At 39.7% G+C, this 27,609-nt stretch overlaps 1 protein-coding gene across 1 annotated transcript in view; it reads left to right on the top strand.

The window, feature by feature from the left end:
• Positions 1-241: 241 nt before the first annotated feature.
• The window catches only part of LOC103802712 (ubiquitin-conjugating enzyme E2 E1-like), a gene marked incomplete at its 3' end in the record, with an annotated part of 35,512 nt that continues 8,144 nt past the window's right edge, over positions 242-27,609 (top strand). Inside the window, exons 1-2 of the mRNA XM_009075231.1 lie at positions 242-393; positions 2,557-2,607. Of these exons, the coding sequence (XP_009073479.1) occupies positions 242-393; positions 2,557-2,607 (203 nt within the window). The remainder of the gene's footprint in view (positions 394-2,556; positions 2,608-27,609) is intronic.

The raw sequence follows: 27,609 nt of genomic DNA, 5'->3' as shown, positions 1-27,609 counted from the left end.
GTCCCTTTCCCCCTGCTCCTTGGTGTTACTAGCGCAGGGGAGGCTACTGCTCCTCCCGATTCGGCTGTAGGGCCTGAAGAGGGGAGAGAGACACGAGGATTCTTTAAAAGGAGCATGACCCAAACACAGAGTGAGATTGTCAGCAGCCTTTCTCTGTGTGTGTGTGTGTGTGTTCACTGTTTGTTCCCCACGCCCCATGGTGTCTCCTCTCCAGGTTGGGGTGTGTGGTGGGGGGGTCGCTATGTCGGATGACGATTCGAGGGCCAGCACCAGCTCCTCCTCATCTTCATCCTCCAACCAACAGACAGAGAAAGAGACAAGCACGCCTAAGAAGAAGGAAAGCAAAGTCAGCATGAGTAAAAACTCTAAGCTGCTATCTACCAGTGCCAAGAGGTGAGGCTGCAGTCAGTTTTCTCACTAATTTGCTGCATCTTCCCTCCTTCTTCATTTTATTTTGCTCTGTTCCCCCACTGCTGCCTCACTGCTCCCAGTCTCCATCTCTAGTCCTTGTGCTCAACCTTTCCACATGAAGCTGCCATTGTCTCACTTTTTTCAGTGTCTCGGTGCAGCGAGTGTCTGCCCAACTTCGCTGCTCTCTGGTCTCTCTTCCTGCTCATTCCTCTATTCCATCACAAATATTGTCCTGCCTTTTCTTTCTCCAGGCTGTCATTCTGTCCCTCAATTATTTCTGTTGTCTTTTCCTTCTTCCTTATTTGCATCAGTTATGGGGATGTTGTAGGATTGACATGTAGACCTTAGTTCTTTCTCTGCTGCTGGAAGCTGTGTGGTCCTGAGTGAGGCACTGCATTTCAACATCAGTTTCCCTCTCTATAGGCTGGGACTGATCCGGAGTGGCTCTTTCTTTCCAGGACTGATTTGGGGATTAATTAATGTTTGTGAAGTTTTGAGTGTGCTTGCGTTGGGGGGTGTGTGTGTGAATGCACTTCAGTGCAAGTGGTGCAATATAGCCCCAAATATTTTCCATCTAATATATTACTATTCTTTTTGTCTGCTCATCACTTAGATTGAGTTTTCTGTGTATGGTTGAATGCCAGCTAGAATAAATAATCCACAGCAGGTCCACCTGTGGATGTTCTGCTCTAAGATAGTCCTTTCTCACAGCACAGAGTGGGTTGAGGGGTTTTGTTGGGTTTTTTTGAGAATGAAATAATTTTTATGCCAGGATAATGTCCAGGGAGAGATTCCTGCATAGAATAGTAATTCCAGAACAGCTATGTCAGTCAGCTTCTTTACCTGTACAGACTCTTGGAGCTACTCAGAGTTGGTCTTTTTCTAAAATAAATTGTTACCCTTTCTTATTTATTCTGTGTTTTACCTGAATTCAGCACCATCCTGCTCCAGGGACCTAAGCTGACAAATGGAAGTTTTCAAGCAAACTTGCAGTACCTCAGTAAGAATAATAAACTGTCTCACTGAACAGCTTTGCCAAGCAGCAGAGAGGTTGTATCAGTAGGTGTCAAAAATGACTGGGGTTTTATGCAAATGCCCTGTCTTCTTGACTAAGTTCTCTGTGGCTTTGTAGAATTTAGGCAGTTTGGTTATTCCAGATCTCCACTCAGCAGGTTTCCATAGCAAACTGACATAGATAGTGGCAAGCGGTGTTTACATGTCGTGTCCTTCACTCTTTTAAGGAGAAGATTTTAAACTGCCTAATGTTGAAAAGGCTGTGGTTCTCGGGTATGACAAGTGGGAGAGAGGCAGAAGATGCTGGCTGAGTTTACAGGAGAAGGGAGGCAGGCTGAGTGCTGGGTGGGGAAATCTGGAAGGGAAGCCTGAGTGACAGTAATGGGACTCCAGGGAAGGGGATGATAGCTGGTTGGGCGTTCTGTGGCAAAAGCAGCGTAAGCCCAGAATAGTCTGGGCAGGGAGGACCGCGTGTTGGCTGAACATGCTGAAGAGAGGGAGCGTCTGGAGTCCTGAGGGAGAGGACTTGGGGATGTTGTGTGGCTCTTGAGGGTGAAGAGAGGGGGAGAATTGAAGGTGGCAGGAGTATGCAGGAGCCTTGGAAATAGATACTTACCTTTCTTTGTGTCCTTGGGAATGGCGCAGTTATTGACTCCCTCGGGGCTGTTGGTTTTCTTCCTCAGGATGGTGGTGATAAGCTGGGGGGAAGAGGGAGGAGCCAATTTGGCAATGACTTGTTTCTCCCAGTCCCCTGAAACAAAATTCCTTTTCAGACTGCAGTTTCCTCCTAGCACTTGGTGCATCACATTTGCAGAGGTTTCCCCTCATTTACAGGCTGTTTGGCAGAGCAAAGCAGACAGTCTTTTCCACTGTGTGGTTGGCATCTTTATGGGAGCTTACAGCAGTGCACCTGTCTGGGTTCAGTGCACAATGCCAGTCTGCTTTTCTGCCTGGCTCTGTAACAGGGCAGGGTGGGTGCCTGTCCTGCTTGGTGGGAGGCTGCAGCTGTGTGTGCCTCTCTCTTATGTACTGTAGCAAACTCACAGTGACAGTATGTCTGTAAGGCATATGTGTTAACTGCTATCCCACACAGCGACTTACGTTTGTTCTTTCTTGCTTTTATTGCCACAGGATTCAGAAGGAATTGGCTGACATCACCTTAGATCCACCTCCCAACTGCAGGTTGGTGACATTCCTTACCTGAGGAGGGTGGGGGAAGGTGAGGGGCTGAAGTGTGCCTGTGGTTGTAACTGCCCTTGGAGGCTCTGTATGGAGCAGAGGAATGGCTGTTTAGGTGGCCAACAGTACTTTTGTTACTGCTTGGATGACATTAAATAGTTTCCAGGTGGGGTGGCCTCCAGAGATTGTATGTGTTTTGCTAAGTTTTCTGTTTGTTTTGGAGGTTGTTTTGGTTTTTTTTGCAATTGCATTTCAATCAGTTATACTGCTCTATGTGTGTACGTTTCCAAAACTGGTCTATAAAGAAGAGCGTGAAAACTTTCTCCTTGTTTGGTTTTTTTTTGTTTATAAATGTAATGCCTGACTGCACTGATCTTATATAAATAAGAGTACTGCCAAGGAAGCAGAGAATAGTAAAATACTATGAAGTTTTTTAGCTCAGAGTGTTCTGTTGTGAACAGCAACTCGGAGTGAAAGAGAGGCACAAATTCGTCACTAAGTGGTCCCTTTGTGCCAGCACAGGTCTTATCTGGTGAAATAGACAGCAGGGGTACTCTGTTGTCCTTTGTAGAGCAGCTTGTTTTTAAGTGTGTTTTAGAAACTTGTACTGTTTTTTTGAAACGTCTAGCAAGTTGATTTGGTTCACTGCACGGTGTGAGTCTCTTTGCCTTTGGAGAGAAGACAGTAGTAGTGTGGCATCTTTGGGTGTGCTTGTTCATTGCGGAGGAAAGAGGCTTTTGGTCTGGTCTGTGTTCACTGTAGTTGCCAAAGCACAATTCTTTTCCCATCTTCTTGCTGTGGCTGAGGTTTGAGGCCTTTTGATGTTTGTTATAGCAGAAAACACAGAAAATTATGTTTATAAATAACTATTTAAATTGGTCTTCTTAGTATTGAGTTGCCACCCACAAATGTACATGAACCTTTTTCTTGGAGCTTTTTGCCAGTGTCGGTCTGCAGGGAGGCATTAGCACAAGAGTTAGCCTGGCAGGTCCAGAGCCACACTTTTGGTACCAGTCCCAAGGATCATAATTAATGAATGGAGGGATTAGACGAGACATGGGATGTCTAGGCTGATACTAAGATTTCTGTGATGTTTGGAACATAATCAACGAGCTCTGAAATCTTTAGCTGTGACAATGTTGTTTTAGGAACCGTGTTGACTTATCTGAATATTACAAGAATTTCCAGTTCTTGGGCTAGATGTGTCTGTCTTGTCTGTGCCCTGATTCTGTGTCAGGGTCGAGTCCATATGCTTTTCCCTCCTCCTCCCATCATAACCTGACTTTCCTGGGTAAGACACACAAAAGCACAGCTCAGAAAGGCACTGTGCCTTGCTCTCTGGGTAACTGGGTCTGGATGATCAAGGTGCTGGGACTGCAGCCTGAACTTTGCAAGTCTATCCAAAAGTTGTGATAGTATATGAGCATGTCAGATTGTATGCTTCCTCTGAAGGTTTGTGTGAATAATATTAGAACCCTAATTTGTCCTTGGTTCAATTGGATTCGTTCACAGGTAAAGATAAGCTAGAGCCTACCTGTCAAAATAGAGTATACTTCTGATTTTTCTTTTTTAGTTACACAGACCGCTAAGGATAATGCACTTTGAGGTTCACATAGTGAGTTTGTGTTGTTTCAGCCTTTATAAATATTTCTATTAGTAAAAATTGGTTCATAGCACAAGTCATGATGATTAATCTTCACCCGTAGTGGAATTACAAGTATTGTGCATTCCTTCCAACCTTCAAATGAGTGACAGTGAAGGCTGGCAACTCTTGCAAGTAATGCATGAGACTGGTGTACTTGTTACTGTCTCTTAATATGTTGATAGGAAAACGTGAGTGAAGGGGTTTGTCGTGTGTGTGACCAAAGGAGTTTTGGTATTGCTCATCTAGGAGTGAAGTCATCCTACTTCTCCCAAAGACAGTGCTGAGAGTGAAGGAGATCAGCTCTGCTTGTGGGTAGCAAGGCTCCAATTGTGTGGTCAAGCACAGGGATTTTGCTTCTGTAGCAGTTGGTTTGTAGAAGGGTGGGCAGGTGCCGACTGCCACAACCCTGAGATGAGTTTCTGCTATCACAGTTATGGGAAAAGTTCACCTCTTGTGGAAAAAGAAATAGAAATAGTCAATTTGTGCCTGTGAGGAGATGAAGCAAGTGGGATGGTTGCTGCGTGATGTTTGAGGTTGCCAAAATTTGGTCTCAGGAGGCCTGTTAACAGTGTCACTGCTTTCCTTTATGTTTTTTTTCTTCCTATGAACACTATTGGCATGCTGTGAAGGAGGTATTAAATACATAGTTTGAGAACTTAGTTTCAATTTCCTGCCTTTATGACTTTGCTTATTCTCACCTTCCCTCTGACCTCCAGCCCCTCATATCTCTGCTGCCTTTGTCCCTCTACAGACTTTTCCAGGTGTCACTGGTGGGGAGGCCAGTCCTCTCCTTTTAGGCATTTCACTCTCTCCTGCAAGTTTAATCCCAAAATTTACATATTCAGGAAGTTATATATGAAACCAGGTACTACCTGTTGTGCTGTCAACTTTAGGGGTGACAGAGCCTCAGAAGTCACATTTCAAAATGTGCATCTGGAACTGTATCCTGTATTATGTTGGAAGTGTCATAATCTTTTTTTTTCTGAGCATCTGTTCTTACACCTCTCACCACCATGTTTATGTTTTCCCCTGTTCTGCACTGTGCCCCATGTTTGATAGCAGTTCATGGTTGGCTGTGCTTAATTTTTGGCCTTGATGCAAACTGCTGTTCTTCTTTCAGTCTTATTGCTGTAAGGGGAGTTCAAGATATTTAACACATCCCAGAGCAGCTCTGCATATTGAAAGACAAAGCTTTCAGTTGTGAATTATTTTAAGTAAGAACTGTTTTATTTTGCTTCTTTATAAAATACCACATATAAGATGCAATTACAAATAATGACAACCATTTGATATTTCAAACAAAATAGCTTAAAACCAAATGTTTCATTTTTAGTTTTGTAGCTTGTGGTGACTGTATTTTTGTGTGTGTAACCCACAGATCATCTGCTTAAAAGACAAAAACCAAAACACCCAAACCTCAGGGACACTGAATGCCCTGTGATTGAGCAGCTGTGTGGGGTTTACACACATGCGAGTAATAAGTGGGGAAGTTTATCTCAGAACTTCCTCTCTCCTCAGTACTTTCCTTGCTTCTGGTTTTCCATAGCTTACTTGTGTCTCCCAAAAGTTTGCCTGTCCTTATCTCTTGTTGGCTGCTTCATCTCTTACAGTCCTTTTGCCCCTCCTGTCTCCCTCCCCAGGTTGTGATTTTGATTTTATGCAGACTAGTACAGCTACTTGAGCAGAGGTGCAGAATATGCGCATGGAAACAGTCTCTGTTTGACCTGCATTCAAAAAGTAGATTTTTGGACTCGAAGACATTTTCTAAAAAGATATATTTAATACATGTCACAAATTCATGGGTTCCTGATGGGAGCAGTGCAGTCCTCTTAAGTGTCCTAGTGTGATGTATGTGTGGCAGCTACTTCTGAAAGGCTTTTAGTCCTCTTCATCATTTTTAGTAGGCCAGTGCTCTAGAGGTCTTTAATTTCTGCAAGGTGATTTGACTTCTGATATTAGTACTGAGTAATGAAAGTTAAATGTGGCTTTCAGGTTCAAAAGGTGGTTAGTGGTTAATATGAATTAGAGAATGACTGTTTGGCACTAAAGTGTTCTAAATGTTTTAAGAGTGTACCTGGTGATTTCTTCTTCTGCTTTGTATTATATCAGAAAGTTACAACTCTTGCTTTAAAACTCAAAGAAGGTACCTAGAGACTTTGGACTTTTGGTCCTCTGTGTATGTTGGTGACAGAGGAGCATGTCATGTCTTTGCCTTCGGTCAAAGAAGTCCACATCCATGACTGCCTGCAGACATCAAAATATGGTTCCATCTTGCTATGTAGGCAGTCTGGATCTTTTATTTTTAATTATTAGAACACCTGTGAACATTGTGCAAAAGCTTTCCTTCTGTCACTATGAAGTTTCCAGAGCTTTAAGAGAAGTTAATTAAAGCTTTAAGTACTGTTTCTTCACTTTGTGTCATTTATTTGACCTCTGTGTCTCAGCATCTCCTGATAGTAAATCTGCTTATTGATGTGAGGTTATGAAATAAATATTTTTCCCCGTTTTTAGGAATGGTGAGTTACAGCACACAAAACCCAAGTGGCTTGTCCAAGGTCATGTGGGAAGTCTCTGGCAAAGTGGAGAAATGAATGTAAATCTCCTTTGTTTCAAGCTCACTTGCAGCTGAGCTGCTCTGCTGGAACTGTGTGCATTATGAGCAGGGCTTTGAATTTGTGCTTTATTGGGTGTCTGGTATTGACTGTATGTAAGCATGGTAATTTAATGTTATTTTTGCCATCTGTGTAGAGGGACCAAAATGGATATTAACTAGAATTAATGTTTTTTAATCTTTCTTGCCCAAACTGATACAAGTTTGTCTCCACATGGCTCATTTAAGTCCATATAGGCAAGACCAGCTGCTATTTAAACAAAAATAATTTTCAAGCCTTTACTGAGGAGGCATTTGCCTGCAAGGCTTACCATTGCTTCAGAGTAGAATGCTGTCACAAATTCATTATTTAAATAATAATAAAATGCAGTTGTGTTTCCTGGCACCTTCAGCACCATTTTTGTAAACTCACAGAATAAGGACCAGATCTCTCTGAGAGTCTTGTGAAAGTTAACTGTCAGCACTTAATAAATATGTCTCAGTATAGATGATGGGGAGAAGTGCTCTCTGTTCTAATGAATGGAATATTAATAGTTTTCAAAACTTTGCATGTGGAATTAAGATTTCTTGGCTTCAGAGAAGTCTGCAGAAAATGTGTGGCTCAAAGGCAGTTTTGAACTCAATAGTTTCACATTATAATTAGCATATTTCATCTACATACCATGCAAGTCTGGCGTTTGTTTTGCTTACATTTGGTTTTTATGGTGCTTCTAATTTTTTGCAAATGTATTTTTCAGTACTTCCAACTCCAATAATGCTTTAAGTGATTTTGCTTTTAAATCTAGTAAATGATCTGAGAATGGATTTTCACTGTTAAACTATAATATCAGTGTTGGTTTTATTATTTTCAGGCTTGGAATAGTCCTTCCTGAACATATAACTATATTCTAGCATAAACTTTCTGGTCTTATATTTTGTAATTAAAAAGCTTAATTTTGAGATGACCTTTTTTCTTAATGTGCACACTCAGATTATTAGATCAAGAATGACACAAATGCTGGGTTTTACTTCCTTGGAGAAATAAAAAATGCAGATCACATTTAATGAAAATTAGCAGCTTACCAATGTGGTTTTACAACTTCTCTTTTTCTTTCTTTTTTTTTTATTCCCCTTGTGTTGCTTCTCTAAATGTGAGTGTTTTCTGTGAGAAGTTTCCAGATGTAGGATAGGAAGGACCTTCATAATTAGTGCTGTGTGTAGTTGAAAAATATCTTTTGTTGTATAAACTACCAGTGGTTCAGCATTCCCTCCCCGCTTTGTTTGGCACATGATCCCTGGAGAAATAACTCTTCCTTTTGAAATGGTGTATTAACTAATTTAGAGATCCTCTGCAGCTGTGTACGGTCTAGCTTGCAAACCATAAAAATAATACATTTCTACACTCCGTGAATTTGAAGTATGTGGAGGTAGCAGCTCCTGCAGGCACAGTCCTCTGCCTGAGGTACTCGGACAAAAGCTGCACAGGAGCAGCTTCTGTGCTGGGGATCGATTAGTTAATGTTACAGGAATGAAGCTTTCTGAAGCGACTTCTGTTTTCATTTTAACAATCAGGAATGTTTTGGTGGCCAGGCTGCTCGGACGCTGTGGCACGAGCTGGCTGATGCTGTGGTAGATTTTGTTTGGCACATCCTGGCTCAGTAATTCCCAAATGAACTGCATTCTGTGCTCCTGCATGCCAAACATCGGAACGATGAATCTTGAGAGCGGCTGTGAAATTGTATCATGGCTAAGAACAAAGAGGATTGAAATCCCTTCTGTGCACACTCTCTTGTATGCCACTTAATTTTATTATTTGACTTTCAGCTTTGCTGCCCTTGGAGGGCACTGTGCAACTGTGTTTATGATGCGTATGTTTTATCTGACAAATTCTAATATTTCCTCTTGGTTATGCAGGCTTGTTTGGTTTTGTTCCCATTGCATTCCAGCGCTGCTTGTCTAGATTTTTATATTGGATATGTGTATAGCAGAGGGTTTATGTCTAGTTTTGTTTTAAGAAATATACACTATATGTGTATGGTACTTTATAGACATAAATTTATGTGCACTATTTATACTTTAAGGACTTGCATCTATCTTGTCTTTTGATATGAAGACAGAATTATCCATGGAGGGCAGACTAGTCTGTTGGATTGAGAGGCTGGTAGGGGATGGTTTTGTGTTTGAGGGTTTCAACAGGAGCAGGTTGCTAGTGACTGAGAGCTCTGTGGTTTCTGAGGAATGGGTTGGTTTTGAGAGCCTGCTAACGTGCTGTCTGACAAGACATTGACTTTGGCCCCGTTGTCAGAGGGGGTTGTGCTGGGAATGGAGACAGAGCTCACCTGCACCAGTACAAGTTGTGTCAGTGAAATTAAGGCTATTGGTGAATTTGTGCGTAGCAAAACTTCTGCAGCCTCTGCCTACACTCTCCTGTAATTGTATGTGAAAGACCAGACTTCCATGCAGTACCTTTTTAGAAGTATTTAATGTACTAAACCAAAAGGGATATCATTTTATGTGAATGGGTTAAGAGATTATTGCACACCTGTGCAGACTTGCACACCGCATTCAAAGTTAAGGGCTGTGCTTTCTCCACAGAACAAAGTGCTTTAAACTAAGTTAAATTAATGAAGCAATTTAGTCATTATAAGTAGAATCTTGCCAATCTGTACATTTATTTGAATGAAATAAATTTTACTTATTTTTCCCTCTGAGGCTTAACAGCGGGGGTCTAAATACTGACTTCATTATTTTATAAGACCAAGGAGAGAACATGTATTGTCAAGTACTATAAATAAACTACAACTGTCAAAATAAGCACTGTGCACTCTGGAATTCAGAGGGGTTTTCTTGTTTCTCTTGCCAATTTGCAAAACTCGGCAACACGCAGTTGGACTTCCAAAGCATTTGTGGAAAGTGTAATGGTTACTACCACGTATTTAACACATATTTTCTCTGTGTGAGGGGCTGATTGACATTACCAGGGGAATATATAGCAGGGTTGTATGCTTAATTTCAATATCCAACATGCAGTATTCTTTATTAACCTGGACTCTGTGGGGTGGGAGCTGGAGGAGAAAAGGAGAGCAGGGCATGCAGACTGTACCTTACGAGAGATGTGTTTGATTCCCACTGTTCCCTCTAATCACTTCCATGATTTCACAACTGAAAATATAGATCAGGTAAGATTAAATTGAGTTGTTTTGAGAACTGGGTCCAGGCCAAGTTTTGGCAGTTCATTTGTTTAAGAGAAAATAGAAAGCAATTGGATTAAAGAGGCTGTACGATTAATGATGTAGAGTCCTGTTAGATTTCTTTGCTTCTGTGTTTCTGTGAATCAATGCAGAATTTAGGTCTCGATTCCTCCAGGGTCTTCAACTTTTAGAGTCAAAAGTGAGGGTGAACCAAATCAGATCAGCATGTTAGTAGATGTGTTTTGTATCTTCTTCGCATATGTATAAATGATTGAGAGATTTCTCATCTTTCCCTCTGGACTTGCTTGAAACACAGAATTTTGAACTTGTATTGAGAATTGTAAAGGCAAAAATAAATGCTGTGGTCTGTGGTGCTTCCTGGGGCAGGTGAGCTACTAGTATTTAATGCTTTTTCTTCTGTGGGTATCTGAGCAATACATTTTTGCCAGTGAGCTAATTCCAGTGTCTGTCTGTTTGGGAGAAATCAGGAGAGGGATATTGGTGTCTTTCTTTTTTTTTCTTTTTATGCCCAGGATCCTACAGAGAGTTGCACACAGGAGTGAAAAGACCCCCAAAATTAATCCTGAAGCCAAGAGTGTCTTTTCACCATAGGCAAATTGCTGAAAAAAAAAAAAAAGGATAAATACTTCTGGTATGGGCTAAGGACATTGACAGAGTTTTTGGGGACAACAGCAAAGTTTCAGGGCAATAGTGATTGTTCTACAAGGAAAGCTGCCAGAGTAACTGTCTCAAAGGTTTTATATGCAGTTTGAATATCTTCACTGAAATGTTAAGGTGCTAATTTAGGTGCCAGCTGTTATGGATCAGTCATGTGTTTGCAGTTTTCAAGGGGACAACTACAAAGTTTCAGGCTGTTGTTTTATTTTCTAAACAAGTGTAGCTGCTCTGAGGAGTGGCCTGTAAATTGTGGAGAAACTGCAATATATTTCATTAAAGCAGTGTTTAGCTATTGCAGATGGTTTTGAAAGATTGCTAAAATATACACAGTTGTAATATAGTTTTAAAGCAACTATATCTATACTGTAGCATACCACAGAAGTTCATTTCATCAGAAGTTTCTGATCAGTCAGACTGACGGTTGTAATACTGTATTCACACACTATGTTCTGTGTGTCTTAGTAACCTTTTAAAAGAAGACAAATTAGGTGATGCATGCAAGTATTTATACCTTGACTTCCTTGTAAGTTGTTTATCAACAAGAATTGTCTAGTTTTGGTTTTGATGGAGTAATTCTTAATTTGAGGCTCTCATCACATTTTGTAGTGCTTTGACTTTAGATAGAAGTATTTATGCCTACTTACACTTGGGTGACTGTGGGAGAGAGGGGAAAAGACTGAAGGCTTTAAATAGCTGTACCGAGTCTCAAAATATCATGGAACTGACTGAGTTCTTCATTGCATTAAAGTTGTGGTGATGCTTTCCTTCCTACTTCAAACTGAATTTCAACAGCACCCTCATGATCTAGGGCATCAGGCAAGAAGATGTATAGTAGCAACAAGAGTGACCTAGGAGATCTAAGTGTTGGATGTAACTAGTGTCAGACCTTCAGCTGCTCTGCTGCTTGTCTTTTAGCTGCATCCCAGGGTTAAAATCTCTAGTGAAATCTTATTTTCCTTAGACTAGCATCTTTCTAGTTTTTCCATCCCCTCACTCCCCTTATGAGGTTAATCAGATTGCAAGACAGGGTAAGACTGAGAGAATGAGTGAGTTGCAGGTGAGGAACAGAAAAGGGCATAAAACCACTCAAGGCAGAAGAGTGTTTTATTCCTAAGGACAGCGAGATTGTGACTGTAAGGGACAGCAGAGAGAGATGGCCCGTCAGGGTGGACAAGACAATGTTGCACTGGTAGCTCCATTCTCGTATTGCTGTCTGGTAAGGAGCAGAATAGTCATGGCATTCTCCTCTCAAATGAATGGGGAAGACCATCCATGGGTCAGCCTATTCTTGGGCATGAGTGGATTTTTAAAACAGACAAGCATGCAGGCTGCAACAATAGTTTGGGAGGCAAAATATTCACATGGCAAAGAAGTCAATGCACTTACACAATCTATACTTACAGTAGGTGCAACCTACTATACCTTGAAGAATATATGTAACAGGTGTGCAACTGTATCTTTGCAGACCTCCTTGAACTGCTGCATGAGCTGCATGTGGCTCTTGAGCCATGGATGGTCCTCCTAGAAGCACTTCAGAGACATCTGAGGAGTGGGAAAAGAAATCTGGGGGAGTGATAGCAAGAGAGAAATCTAGAGAGAGAAATGGAGGAAGCAGGCAGAAAGGGGAGAGAGAAACAAATAAGCAAATAAAAAGGGTAGGAATGTTAAAAAGTCACTTGAAAGTCAATCAATCCCAATCAAATTGACTTGTATTAAAAACAGGAAGTTGCAAAATTAATTTGTTGAAGGCCTTATGAACCTGAATCTCCCAAAAGAGCATATATTGCTTTTGTAGATTAAGTCCTTCTACCCAGTAGGCAGTGGAGTTCTGGAAGCTGTTCCTGCAGGAGGTTGTCAAGGCAGATAGTATCAGCACATTCAAAGGTGGGTTTAACAAATTCATGAGCAATAGGTCCATAAACAAACACAAAGAGAAGTCAGGCATGTACCTCTTAGAACCCCTAATTCAGTGGCTGTGGATGCTGAGGGACTACAAAGGGAATGAATGTTAGTGTCCACAGTCACCTATTTGAGGAGTATCTGTTCCTACCACTGCCAGGATTAGGGTGCTGAGTTAAATGACCCCAAATGGTCTTGTTGCATTTTTTTTGTGGAATACTCACAAAATTACCTCCTTCCACCACTCCATTGTCCATCATTCCAGTCCACTAACTTGAGGCGCTTTTCTGTTTCCTTGTTCCACTTAACATGGATTTCAGCCACATAAAATGTTCAACTTCTGCACTCTCTGGAACTGTTCTTGCATCTCTTCTTTTTATGCTTTGCCATTTAAAGCAAGCCCTTGTTTCCTGTCACTCAGCCACTTCTCCTTGGTTTTGTGAAGGATTAACCTTCATGCATTTGTGTTGCTGAATTTAGACTGTAAACTTTTCAGGACAAAGGACTTCTTTAATTTTTGTCTGTGTTTGCAAAGTGGTGTGTTAATTCCAGCTATGTTCTGGAAAAAGTGTTCTTTAATAATAAAGTAGGTTTCGTATTTGGACTTGTAGTTGTCATCCTATCCCTGCTTCCCCAATAAAGTTCTGGTTATGTTGTGACATAGTATTTCCTTATCTGATAGAGGTAAATAAGTGAGTTGTTTTATTCAGCAGCTGTTGTATTATCTTGAATATGTGATTTGGTTATTTTCCAGTTTTATGCACGTCAAGGTTATCACAGCTGTTACTTTGTGATATTCTACATTGTAATAGGATAATGTGTTTTGAGGTATATTAGCATTGGGGTTTTTTTTTCTTCCTGGATAGTGGCAGAGAAATAATAAAGCTGTCCAATAGCTAATCTCCTTCTTTGGTGTCTTTGTGCTCCTACTTCACCTTCCACCTCAATAACTAGGAGGACTGTAACTATTTGTTAGGGAAATATTAGTTAAATTGCAGGGCTATTACATGTGCTGAGACATTCCAATTTAAAGTACTTAGTATTCAGTGTGTGTACTCTTAATGACTATAAATATTATGTTACATTTGAGGTTTTGTAATGTATCAGGTATGTCTCGTACATTGTTTTTCCCACAGAAAATGCAAATTGTCTAGCCTGTAGATGGTGCAAGCTGTACTTTCTACATTGCATTACAAGGATTTTCCTTTCTATTTCATAGAAGAATTTTATGAGGAGGTGTGTCATGGTTTCACCCCAGCCAGCAGCCAAGCCCCACGCAGCCACTCACTCACTCCCCCATCAGTGGGATGAGGGAGGGAATTGGAAGGGTAAAAGCTAGAAAACTCATGCATTGAGATAAAGACAATTTAGTAGGGAAAACAAAAGCTGCACACTCGAGTAAAGCAAAACGTGGAATCAATTCACTGCTTCCCACAGGGAGGCAGGTGTTCAGCCACCTCCAGGAGAGCAGGGCCTCATCACACGTAATGGTTACTTGGGAAGACAAACTCCATTACTCCAAACATCCCCCACTTCCTCTTTCTTCCCCCCACTTTATATACTGAGCATGGTGTCATATGGTATTCCTTTGTTCAGTTTGGGTCACTTGTCCCAGCTGTGTCTCCTCCCAATCTCCCTGAGTTCCTTGCCAGCGTGGCAGTACCAAAAGCAGCGAAGGCCTTGGCTCTGTGTAAACTCTGCTCAGCAATAACAAAAACATCTCTGTGTTATCAACCCTGTGTTCAGCACAAATCCAAAACATAGCCCCACACTGGCCACTGTGAAAAGAATTAACTTCTCCAGTCCAAACCAGCACAAGGTGTAAAGTTCAGGCAAATAATTTAGCATTGAGATTGTTCAGGTGCATGTTTCACTGTCGTGCTAAGTAGCACAGTACTAGGCATTCACAACGTATTTATTAACTAGTACTGGGTTTTGATAGGAAAGACTGAAAAATAAGTATGTGGATAGTGAAAGCTTTGTATGGTTACTCTTTGCAGCAGGGATGCCATGAGCTGCCAGGGTCTAGCCATAAGCTGTAGCAGCAGAGTAAAGGGCTGAGGGTAAGTGAGGATGTGCTGTGACCTCTCTTGTGGCTGGCTGAACAGCTGGATGAGATTCGTTAGTGATTCACAGCTTGACTTAAGAAGAGGTAAGGAAGGAGTACCGATTGGGGTTTAGATCTGGAAAGGAGGGTTATCTGTTACCTAGTGAAGTCTGTTCTATTTGCAGCAGTCTCCATTGATTCAGAACAAATGAGGAAAAAAATGGATGGAGCCAGAGTTGATTTTTTTTTCTACTAGGAAAGAGGGAGAATACAGGGTGGGGTTAGATGTGACCCTTAAAATCTGAGAACAACGGGGGGGGGAAAAATCCATTTTGCCAGAGATCCCTTGCCAGTAGTAAACCTGCCAGTCTCTTGCAGAGATTCTCAGCTCTCTCTCTACTTCTTTTCTGGGCTTTCCCTTCATCACAATCCAATGTGTCACAAGTCACTGGTGTGGTGTAGGTTCTGCAAAGAGAGCTAGTGTGCCCATTTTGGCCCATGGAGCCGAATTTCTGCGAACCAACAAAGGCTTGTAAAGAATAGTGCTAGTGTCTTCTGCCTCCTTATCTTTCTGAGCTGAGCACATTCTGGTCCCTGCTCTTTCCTGATGGCTGCACTGATCCTTCAGCAGTAAGCCATTACATCTGTCAAAGTCTGCAGCCCATGCCTACAGGGAAGTGAAGAGGCAAGGTTGTCCCATTGACAGAAGGAAAATGTTTACAAGGAATTCAAAAATAAGTAGACATAACCATTCTTGTTTTATTAATTTACTTGCAAATGAAGTAGCAGTGATCAGCTAAACTACTGAATGTGTATATAGATTTTTATTCTTTCTTAAATTGCTGAAGTATCTGGATCATGAATCAGAGGAGCTTAAGGGAAAGAGGAAAGTGGTTTTGAAGTACTTAAATGGGCAATTGGGATACTCCTGAGTGCAAGGTAGCATAAGAATTGACATTTGTCATCTTTCTTTATGCAGTACTCTTTGGGCAATGGAAAAGTGTATTTTATTTTCTTGAAAGGTTTCTAGTCAACAGGATGCATCTGAACTTCACATGGGAGTTACAAGGACATTTGACATGTGCAGTAGGTGAGCCTGTATCAGCATTTACACAGCAGACAGCTGTATGCCAGGGAAGTGAAATATTCTTTGGTCAGTATTTTTACTAATCTTTTGCTCATGTACACATTGGATGACACATCTGGAAAGTCATGTAGTTGCTGTTTTAGCAAATTATTTCTTTTCAGAGGGAGAATCTCTTTTTTTTTTTGGATATTAAAGTAGTAATGGAACCATGATCTTTGCTTAGATTAGCTTTCCTGAAAGATAGTGTGTCATATCCTAATGACACACTAGGTCAAATGCTAAATTTCATTCCTTGCTGGAGATAGCGAATGAGCTGTGTCCAGAAATAAGTGGGTTTGTATGGCCTTGTTTATATTACTAGAATTTAAGGTCTCTAATACAGTTGTGAGTTTTAATGTACAATATATATGATTAACCCATTTTTTCTTTAAAATTGCCAGACTGTTTACTGAACTATGTGAGCATGTTACTGGTTTATATATAGCCAGCAATTTTCTTTTTCTCAGCTGGTTATACACAGAGGGTAAACATTTTTTTCCCTTCCTTATTTATTTATTTATTAATTATGCTGAGACAACTGGATGGAAGAATGCCTCTTGCCTTTGGCTTCTGAAGTAAAGATCTTTGGTTTTGTTTAGTGTGCTGGATTTTATGTAGGGTTATTCTCTAGTAAGAGTTATATACTGTGATTATGAAGTTAGCCTCTCTTGCAGAGGGTCATATGTGTGATCTCTGGTCAGTATGGAGAAACTCACACTTCTGACCTTTCTGTCTCTTTGGACCCATTAGTTGTTGGACATAATGGCCCTTCTAAAATTGCTTAATTGTTCCAAAGAGATCATTTGTGCTATTGCCGTTTGATGCTGCCACTCTACACACTGCCAAAAGCCCATGATATATTACATTTTTATTGTTATGTAAAGCAGCTGTAAAACAAACTGTGGTTGTGTAAGTGTATTTGAAATCTTCACTATTGGCTACTTCATTTTTTCCCCTTTATGTCTCTAACTTTCACATTTATAGTTTTGCCACCACAGGGAGCTAATGAAAAGCAAATACAGAGACTGTTCAAAAAAAACCCCAAAATGTAATGCTATGCACAGATTCACATTGCTTCCTTATTCATATTTATTATCCTGTTTCTCAGTATAAGCGAAGCTGGGACATAGTGTCCTGGTTTGGTTTTTTTTGTGGGAAGATTGGGGTTTTTTGTCTTCTCTTTGCATTGGTTTGGCAGTTAAAAGTCCTCTGATTTTAGGTAACTTCAACAATTGTAGACTAGGTGACCATGCACCAAGCAAAGAAAGGAAAAAGATAAATGTATGTGCAATAAGACATTGATCTGGCTGTGGGCAGGTCTATTTAACTGTTTAGGTTTCTCAATGCTTGCATGCCTGTAGGCAATCAGTCCCATGTGCATCCTTAGCACACTCACAGGATTATGAAAGGTGATTTATTTTATGTGTTCAGGTTTCTCTTCACAAGTAGCACTGAAGAAAACAAGGGCTTAAATTATCCTATACTTTTGATTATTTTTTTTTTGTACCTCTTCTGGTGTGTAGTAGAACACCATGTTTCCAGAATAAAATTACAAAATGCATATATTTATTGAGGGTGTGACTTTCCACATGAGCTGTTTCTAGTAAGAGTACTTGCTGACATGATGAGTCTCTTGATCATTCTTTGCCCTAGTAGGAAAAGTGTGTAAAACCAGCACAACAGCCACTGGGCAGCCTCTCTCACAATTTCTCATCCATGCTGGTCACAGCTGCTAAGACATTTTTAATAGATAGACTTTCTCTTAGTTGAAGCTGGTTTTATATTTTAATTGGAGCTTGCACAGCTTAGATCCTGCTTTTCACTCTATTCAGGAAGATATCTGAACTCAGTCACCACTGAACCAGAGCTCTCTTCCCTGTGTAGCCTGTGCTGTGGAGACATACCTACTTGGTAGAGATCTGCTCTACATGGATTAAAGGAAGAGAAACTGTAAAGATTAAAAAATGCTCAGGAGGGGAGTGTGTACTTGGATTTTGCCAGCAGTTAAAGGTAAATCCCATACGGTAAAGGAAGGCTCTAAATAGTGCCTCTCAATACGTGTTTTGCAGTGGGGGAGTTGTTCAAGAAGACTGAGAATATAATACAGCTGCTGGGCTTCAACTTTGAAATAAACGAAGTAGATTTTAGCTTGGTTTTTATTTTGCCTGCCATTTCATTTTGCTAATTATGAGGTAATTCATAATAATTTGCACACTTTAAAACAGTTAGATGTCATCTATACAACAGCTGTAGGGGAACAGTGTTGCATGAGATCTGCTTTTTGCCAGCAGTGTGTTTAGAGTGTACACGTGTGTGCAAACACCTCTTTTGCATTCACTTGCCACAGCGCAGTTGTAGTTCTGAGAAAGTAAAGGGTTGAGGTTCTGGGTTTTTTCCCCATCCAGAATGTGCAAAAGTAGTCGTATGGAAAAGAATTATTGTAAGATCAACTTCGCTTTTCTTCAGCATTTAATTCGACTTGGAGAAGCTGACAGAATGTTTTCCTAAACTCCAAACATTGCGTCACCCAGGAGAAGCACACATGGGAAAGTCTCTTAAGTGCAGGCAAAACAGACTTCAAGGATAACACTGATTTGCCAGTTAATCCCAGTGGTATAAAGGGTAAAGTCAAACTTCTTCTGTGGCTGAGAGCAGAAGGTATTAGCTGGGATCAGTGCTGCATTATTGTATATACTTGTCTTCATTTTGTAGCAAAAATGATCATACAATTATAGATCTGCCACTATGGAGGACTCTGTAAGAATACAGTGTGTGTGTGTGTGTGTGTGTGTGTGACTGAACTGAGTGAGTACTGCTGTGGTGTACAGATTTCGTGTGTGTGTCTGTATGCACATAGACTCAGATTTTACATATGAAATAGTGTGTGTATGATCAGAACTAGATATGTTGCCACCCAAGTTGTTAAAAGATGTATGACATTTTTAGAAAACTCAATCTAAGTGTCATCATACTCGATTAGGACACCTCATTTTGTATTTCATCCACCTGGGTTTCCTTTTTCCATCTAATCCTTCTGTCACCAAGTAACAACCAACTGTGCTCTTGTGCCCTTGGTTAATCATTGCAGACTGGTGGCTTTCCCTCAGTCTTTGCAGAGTTTTGGCTTGGAACAATGAACTTCTTAACTGTATGAGTACACTTTGTTTCATAATCTGTTTCACTGTTGAAAATATGTCTCTAAAAAAAAACCATCTGATCCAAAGGACATGTATTGACAACAAGAGTTTCTCTGCTCCAGAAGTTTGTCTTCAAGTCCTCAAAGCTGGGCCCATATAGCTGATGTCTTTTCACATGTAGCAAATGTATATTAATGATTCTGGTGTAAAGATGAAGGATCCCATCATACTGCAAAATGAAGCACTGAAGTGCAAGTGTATTTTTCCTCAACTGCAGTGCTGTTGTGTTGTTTCCATTAACCTACGAACAGACAGATTATTCAAAACGAGTATGTGTTGTCCCCATAAAAGGATCTCAGACTTCTCAGATCTATTGGTTTCATATTGGTCCTGAGTTACTATCTTGTTATGATTTCCAGTGTTTAGCCTGAGAGAGGGGTTGAGCCAAAGTCATGCAAATATCTTTCAAGTGTGCTCTATGCATACTTGACAGGTGGCTAAGATTTCATATAGAAAGTGCCAGAATTCTGAAGTCAATTTTTTCCTGCATTCTGTGGTTTGATTTGGATGATTTGACGCTAGTTTGGATGCAGATTAACCACAGCCTGTCAGTCATTGAGAGGCAAGTTGAAAGTGGGCTTAGTAAGATGCAGTGCAGGCTGGTATTGGATCTGAGGGTAGGCAACCTTTGTATTTAGGGATCATTCCTATAGCTGAGGGAATATAAAAGCTTTGTAGTTTCTCTGAATTGTCCTTTCCTGTCCTGCAATAACTAAATCAAGCAAAGTTTCCACTGAAATTGTGACGCCAATGTCACCAGTCTGTAATCCGGTGAGTTCCCTCTGAAATCTACTCCCACTGCTTCTATAAATGTAATGCCTCTATATGGACATCCCTGTTTGATGAAATGCTTTGATTGAAGTCTGGTGCAGTTTATACCCAGATAGTGGTAGTTACACACAAATATAGATGTACACCCTTCCTGCAAGTGCCCAGAAATGTCATTGCAAAACTATGGCATCGATGCCTTTAAAGCAATTAATCTGTGACCCTGATGGTGGCACCTGAGAACTTGCTTATGCTCACAAAGGAAGCTGGAACTGTTGGATGTAACTGTGTTTACAGTGAGGTTTGAAATAGCACGCTGAGTATGTGTGATATCAGAGGTTTGGGTGACATTACACATTAAGTTCTTTTCCTTTATTTTTTTTAGCATTCTTCTCTGTTGCTAGCGTTTTCAGCCATATGTACTATGTTTCATTTGGTTAGTTTGTGGTTTGTTTGGGTGGTGATTTTGGTTTTGTTTTTTTCTTTTTCAAATACAGGTGCACCATCATTGAAAGGGGAGCATTTTTTAATGCTTGTGGTATTTGTTTTCTCATTTTCTTCCATAAGCCATATGCTCAAATTTCATAAGTTTGAATTGCTCTACTACTTTAACTTGAGCATCTTTTTCTGATTCTTCTAGTAGGCAGGCAAGTTTACTCTGTCTGGAAGAACCCAGTCAGAATGAAATACTTTAGTCATTTTAACTGTTAACTTCATGCTGCACTGAAAACTAGTGTAAGAGAAAATAAATTAGAAACATCTGGCTTCTTTTTCTCAGAACAACAAAGAAATATGTTCTTTTGAAATCAAAGATGGCAAATATAAGAGCAATAAAAGGAAGGTATTATATGTGTTTTTCACACATATAATTAGTCTCTGGAACTTACTGTCACAGGAAATTATTGAGGCCAAGAATATAACAAAATTTGAAATCAAATTGAGAAGGCATGTTTCTACTATGAATGTTCAAAGTCAGTCTTATTAATTGTGGTGATTTAGGAGCAATATTAAACCCATGCTTCTAGGCTTAAGCAAGGTACCTTGAGGTATTGTATCAGAAGAACCTGCTTTTTTATGCTTCTTCCAGTTAAACTTGCCTATAGACTAAAATTTACTTGAATTCTGAGCATTGCATTGAAATCTCTTTGCTCAATCCCAGTTTGTACATATGCAAATATTTTTCTCCCTCTTTCCATGTATACATGTACACACCAGCCTTGTATCTCTTTGTGACTGGAAATCCTGGTCACATATTGTCCTTGTCCCTTTGCATATTCCTTTTCCTCGCCCCTTTCCATATCAGTTCATCCCAGGAATGACCATTATGCATCACATCTGGTCAGGTTGTGAGGGAATACTTACGGAAATGACCTACAAAGTGAGCAATAGAATCCGAAGACCTATGAATGATTAATACCTACACAGAGCAAGAGCCACAGCGTTGATTAAACTTGAGTATGCTGTAATGAGTGAAATCACTATATTTCTGTAAAGGAAGTGATGATAGTAGCAAGCTCTTGACCACATCTTGCCTTTTTAATAAGTGGCACTTCAAGTTACAGAATTAATTCCACAGAGTGGAAAAATATCAGGAGTGAAGTAATAAATATGTTAAAAGGTTTGACTATTATAGTTGACATTTATGCCTGCAAATCTCAGCAGGACATTAAACTCTGCAATTCCTACACGATGGGGCCAGGAAGGAGAAACACCTTTTTGATATGCTAAAGGTTTTCTTTTTAAAAATCCCAACCAAAACACAACAAAATAAACAACCACCAAAGCACAACAAGTATACACCACTTACCCCCCCCAAAATAAACAACCCCAAAACACACAATAAACCCACATCTGTAGATTCAGACAGAAAAGAAAAAAGTAGTTGAGCAAAAGCATAATAGAAACAATAATTAGAAATCCCTAGGCATTAGCCAAAATATTTCTGGTCTCCAAATTCTCTTCTTGGGAGTGTAGGAAAGGTAACTTGAATAAATCATGTGGCTTTAAAGGAAAGAATCTTGAAATGTCTCCTGTCTCTGCAGAGCTGTGTGCTCTTCTGTAATTATCTAAAAACTACAGTCAGATCAAGGACAGAAGCAAAGCTTGTTGCTTGTTTCTAAGATGGTCAGCAGTAGCACTATTTGATAACAAACTCTCAGAGTTTATTCTTCCATAAAGAACACAATATTTTGTCTTTTTACGGGTTGCAGATGCAACAAGGATGCTTTCAGAAGTGTTCTTTGCTGGCAGTAAGTGTGAGAATGAGGAATGCCATAATTACTGACTGGGCTGAGTGTGATGAAGCAAACCCCCAATCCAAGTGCTTTGCAGCAATTTAGCTTTTGCAGTTGCTGCTAGGGCTTTTCTTTTTTTGCCAGGTTCCCAAAAGAGATTTCTCTGTCTTGCATTGCGTATGAATTAGTTCTGCTGAATTTGATGGAAGTTTTGTCATTGACTTCAACTAGCCCAGACTGATACAGATGTCCTGGCTTCTAGAAAGATACTTGACAAATGTATTTGCTAACAGCATAGATCCTTAACAATGAGTGGCCTTGCTGCAAACTTTGAAGTAGGGGGAAAGAAACTGATTCTTTACTAGCATAGTGCTCATTAGGGGCATTTTCACCTGTGGTGATAGTCCTTGCATTTTGAAATAAGGAAGGGCAGTAGGTTTTTCCGGCATGTGAATGAGAAAAAGGCTTAATACAAATACATACAAAGTAATGGCTCATCTGTCGGCTTCTTGGAGTGCTGTCCACTTTATCTCAGAAAGCATATTGGAGAAGTAGGTGGATTTTGGAGAGGAGAGAGAGAAATTACTAAAAAAGGAACCTGAGGACTTCTCATGTGAAGACGGATTGTTTCCTTCAAAAAGAAAAAGGCTATTTATTTTCCTTTTTTTTTTCTTAATCTCAAGATAGATGAGAACTTTATTTTCCTCTGTCTTCTAATACAAGAACAAAGGCATATGAAATGAGATTAAAAGATAGAGAAATTTAATTCATTTAATTTTCATAGAACAAAATGGAACACAGGCATTCCATGCTGCATTACATCATTGAAGCCAGGAATGAAGCAGGCCTCAAAATGTTGCAGGCTTCTATGGAGGCCCAAATCTGACAGAATGACTGTAGTTTATTCATAATACTGATTTCAGAAGGAAACATAGTTGCCTGGTTTTGAGGCTCAAGCAGTTAACACTGAGGATGTTGCCGTGGAAGGGGAAACCAGAAGACCTGGCAGGAGTCTTGTGATGCCCAGCTCTGTCCCATTTGGCACCAGAAGCCAGAGAGAGATGGGGTGTTAGAATAGGTGGACTTCAGATCAGATCTAGCCTAGTGATTACCTATATTTCTTTTGAAAAGCTAGTAGAGCAATAAAATTTTCACTTGACCTGTGATCAAAGTCTTTGCACTAATATTACCTCTATTATACTAATGTGTGAACTGAACTTTATTTTGACATTGCTTTATGTGGGAGAACTGTGTTTAGAAAAAATAAATCTCTAAGTCATGTTATAAAAAGGTTTGTGCAGTATGAAGGGCACACATTCATATCTACCTATAGATATGTGTGTGACAAAAGCACCTTTGCCAATAATTTCTAAAAGTATTTTCTGTTATATTTTTGTCAAAGTAATATCTCTCTCAGAGTCTTAAAGCTGAAAATGAGGACACACATACTTTGGTGTCTTACTCCAGTACTTAAGATTAAGGATGACTTTGCCTGATCAGATCTCAAGTTTGTAGTATCATTAACTCAGGGCTTGAAAGCTGCATGTGTGACATGAAGTTTTATGTATATTTATATAGAGTGAATTTAAAAAAAAAATCTTAGAATTGGTTAGTTTGCTACTCTTTTAGGGATACTATCATTGGGATGATTTTTTGTGTGATCTATTCTACTCTTCTGTGACTGACACAAGTTCAGCAGAAAAGAATTATTTTCGGTTAGTTTGCCTTAATTGGAAAAGAAAAAAAAGGAGTTGTCTCAACATAACTTGTAATTACATTTGATTAAAAACCCGACATAGTTGTTTTTTTTTTTAAAAAAAAAGGTCAGTTTTAGTGATGGGAGTGTTAGCTGCCTTTGGAAATGGTCTGTTCTTATTGAGTTATTAAGAAGGCTGTATGTGTGTGCTCTAAGGGTTTTATTAACTTGCCTTTCTGAACTGAGATCTTAACACAAAGTTAAATGAAGAAATGCCTCGATATTATTTTACTTCAAAAGTTCTGGTAGGATTGTCTAGACTGGCTGAAAAAGTTTTCCAACATAGTGTAAATAGTGTAAATGTTGTAAATGTTTGTTGTAAACGTATTGTTGTTCAAACATCTTTATTTCACTAAAAGGAATATTTGAAATGCTTTTTAGTGAGAAAAATCAAAGTGAACCAAGCCGAAGTGACTGGAAACAAGTCATTTTTCTTTGTTCTTATAGAGCCTTTCCTTGCCTTCATACCCCAAATCCCTGTGATTTGTAGCTAATGATAGATTTATTTCTCTTATGTTGTTATGTATGTAAAATTGCATCAAGCTTGGGTATTAAGGCTGTCAGTTCTTTCAGGTGTTTTGCCATACTACTGTGTGCTATTGTGCTGTTTTCCTATTTGTGCCTAATTAGAAGTAATGTGTTCAGTGTGTCTTCAAAAAAATTAATGATGTAAAATGAGGTGCAAACTGCGCATCTATCTCAGTGTCAGTGTTACAATTCCGTGGCCTCTTTGTTTGTGTTGCTGTCTGTGTGGAAATAGTTACAGCGTAACAAAAGCCTCGGCTTTCAAAACATGCTCTCTCCTAATCTTGTCACTCTTGCTTTAACGTGTTACTTGTAACAATGCTGAGGTTAAAAGGTTAGTAAAGGGACGCGGCTGTCTGTCTCCAAAACCCTTGGAGCGAGGTGTGCTCTCCTTCTGCCTCTATTTATGAAATATAATAGAAAATCTCATGCTAGCACTGCTGCCAATTAAAATGTTAGCAGCATCCGATGAAGAAATGCGAGTTTTTACTAAAAGCCACTAAAGACCCTTCTTTGTGAACTTCTTGGATTGCACAAGAAGTTTATGAGGAAAATATGTCTTTCTTTTTTAATGACTAGAAAAGCCTGCAGATCCTGGGAACATACTTGAAGCATTATTTAACATCAGTGGTTTCAGGTAATTAAAGTGTAAACTTAGCATGATTTTTTTTTTTAAGGCAGAGAAAAGTTTAAAATGAGTTGAAACTAAGAATACCAGTGATCAGCTAAAGGAGCAAAGTTTCCAAGCCAAGTGAGATGAGGAGTGATGTTGAGGAGGGTACCTAGACTTCTTTTGCCCCTGGCAGCTCCACGTTGCCTGCCTGCTGTGGTCCTCTGTCAGGAGAATTTAACTGCTACCCGTGGGTGTTGTCTTTCCAGCTTATTAAATGGTTGCTAAGTCACCTCTCTTCAGTGGCAATCTGGGAGGAGCAGATACCTGTGCTGGCTTTCACATGTGTGAATGTGACTTCCTTGTCATTAATGTTTCCTTACATTCAGGAGATACTTCCAAACAAAAATGTCATGAAGTGAAGGCATTGGGAAGTTTGAATGTCAGTGATGTGAGGGGTTTTTTTGTTTGGGTGGAAGTTACTTAACATCAATTGCCAAATACGGATCTGGAGGAAAAAAAAAAAAAAAGGTAATTTGTGAAGGACTATATCTGTCCTTCAAGCTAAGGCATGCAAGTTGGTCCCAAAGCTGTATAAACTATGTAAGAGCACTGCTTACTCCTCTTGTGGCTCCTAATGTGGATTGAATTTAATGTTCCTAATGCTTTAAAAACAAAGAAATAAATGAAACCTTAGAAAGCCACCACGAATGCCTATTCAGTCTATCCTTATGCATGTAAATCTGCTGAAAAAAAAAAAAAAAACATAATCAAAATTCTATGTTGTTTTGGGTTTTTTTAAAGCTTTTGAAAGGTTTTTGGTTCTTTTAAGCTTTTGTCCTCAGCTTCAGAATATTTGTGTCTGCTACAGTAAATGCTGATTAGCTATTGTGACTGGCTTGTGTTTGCAACTCTTATTAATGGGAACAACTTGCAGTGGCATAGAAACAACTTTTAGTGACTGCTATGTAGTTGGCTGGCAGCTGTGCTGTATTACAGTGTAGGTAATCTTGCTTTACTTCAAGTAAGAAACTCTCATCTTAGATCTCTGATAAAATTTATAGTCTGTGCATGTCACAGTTGCAAAATTCAAAGGCAGTGTTTCCAAATTACTTCTCTGCCAGGCAACTTTGATGGTTTAGAATTGTGAAAATAGGGAAATAGATGCTCTGGGTAATGCAGCATAATTGAGAATATTTCATTGTTGTTTTGCGAGGAGTCACCAAATTTTGGTTTGGTATTGGCTGATTTGTGTCATTTTGCTGTTAGCACCCACAGTGAAATGGGCTAATCCAAGCGCAGTTATCTTGATTTATGTAGTAAATGGCAAACAAAGGAAGTTTAATGTAGGTAAAAGAGAAGAAGACATCCAGGTTAGATTTTTTTTCTAGGTATTGGTATGCTGATGGGAAACAACATAATGGTGTGAAGCTGAGATAATGGGATGGCCTGGTTCTCTAGTTAAGTGATGTTGACTCTGCCTATTGTTGATCTAATGGGAAGGAGACTCTTGGTGTTGATTGGCTGACAGATTTGTTTTAATTTGTAGCATGTTGGTTGGTAGCTAGGTAGATAGTAGGACAGGTAGATCAGTGTAGGAACATGTGGTACAGGAGCAGATTGTTTTTTCCCTTAGGTTATGTTCTCTTGAAGACTTAAAGTTGCATCTTAAAATGTGTCATCATCTATTCTGAGTACAGACTTTAAACAGAATTCCTGCAGTTCAGTGCAAGAGAGATGGTAGTATATCTCTAGTCTGACAACGTGTTGTCTGCTCTCTTCAAAGCAGCCCTTTTCCTCCCCTTGAAAGTAAGAAAGCTCACTCAAGTAGACAGTTGGGCAAAGCCACAAGAGCCTTGTCCTTATTAGTTTGAGGAAGTTTGAGAGTCCTGTCTGCTTTCAGTTTTCAGCATAACAGGGGCATCTTGCCAAGTGTTGCACATCGTCTTTTACTTTCTGGGGGCATTTTTATCTAAGCTCTTTTGTAGCTGCTGTTGACCTTTTGATATGCATTTCTTGATCTACAGAGTTGCTAATTATAATGAAATCAATAGGGCAAACTGATGATAAAGTCCAAAAAGTCCACTATGTTAGCTCAATGCTGCATAGGTAAGCTTATGAAATAGATGGGATCCTCCTTTTTTTCTTTCTTTCTTTTTCTTTTTTCCTTAAACAGGGCAAGTGAGTTGTGAAGAGACAGGCCTTCAGATCATTTGGGTTCAAACTTAGCACGTTTACAATTGATGTGCTGCAGGTGCCTAAATATTTCTGACGTGCTGCCCTTTTTTATCTGTTTATTGAGTTCACCTTTCATATTCCCACACTAACATGGACAGGACTGGAGATGGGCATGAAAGACAGAAACAGTTACAGCTCCGAGCTTGATTCTGGAATGGCAGGTTAATTGTGGTGGATTTCTATTTTCCCTAATGGATAAAGTATAGTATTTAGATACGAGCCCTTTGATCATTCAGTGTAGCACATTTAGGACTGCTTATGGGGGGATAAAGGGGCATTATTGAACTAACATGGACAGGACTGGAGATGGGCATGAAAGACAGAAACAGTTACAGCTCCGAGCTTGATTCTGGAATGGCAGGTTAATTGTGGTGGATTTCTATTTTCCCTAATGGATAAAGTATAGTATTTAGATACGAGCCCTTTGATCATTCAGTGTAGCACATTTAGGACTGCTTATGGGGGGATAAAGGGGCATTATTGAACTGTTTTAAAAGGGGG

Source organism: Acanthisitta chloris, unplaced genomic scaffold, assembly GCF_000695815.1.
Source record: "Acanthisitta chloris isolate BGI_N310 unplaced genomic scaffold, ASM69581v1 scaffold6525, whole genome shotgun sequence".
In the NCBI taxonomy this organism is placed as follows: Eukaryota; Metazoa; Chordata; class Aves; order Passeriformes; family Acanthisittidae; genus Acanthisitta; species Acanthisitta chloris.
The sequence above is the reverse complement of the archived record's forward strand: the minus strand, read 5'-3'. Positions and strand labels throughout refer to the sequence as shown.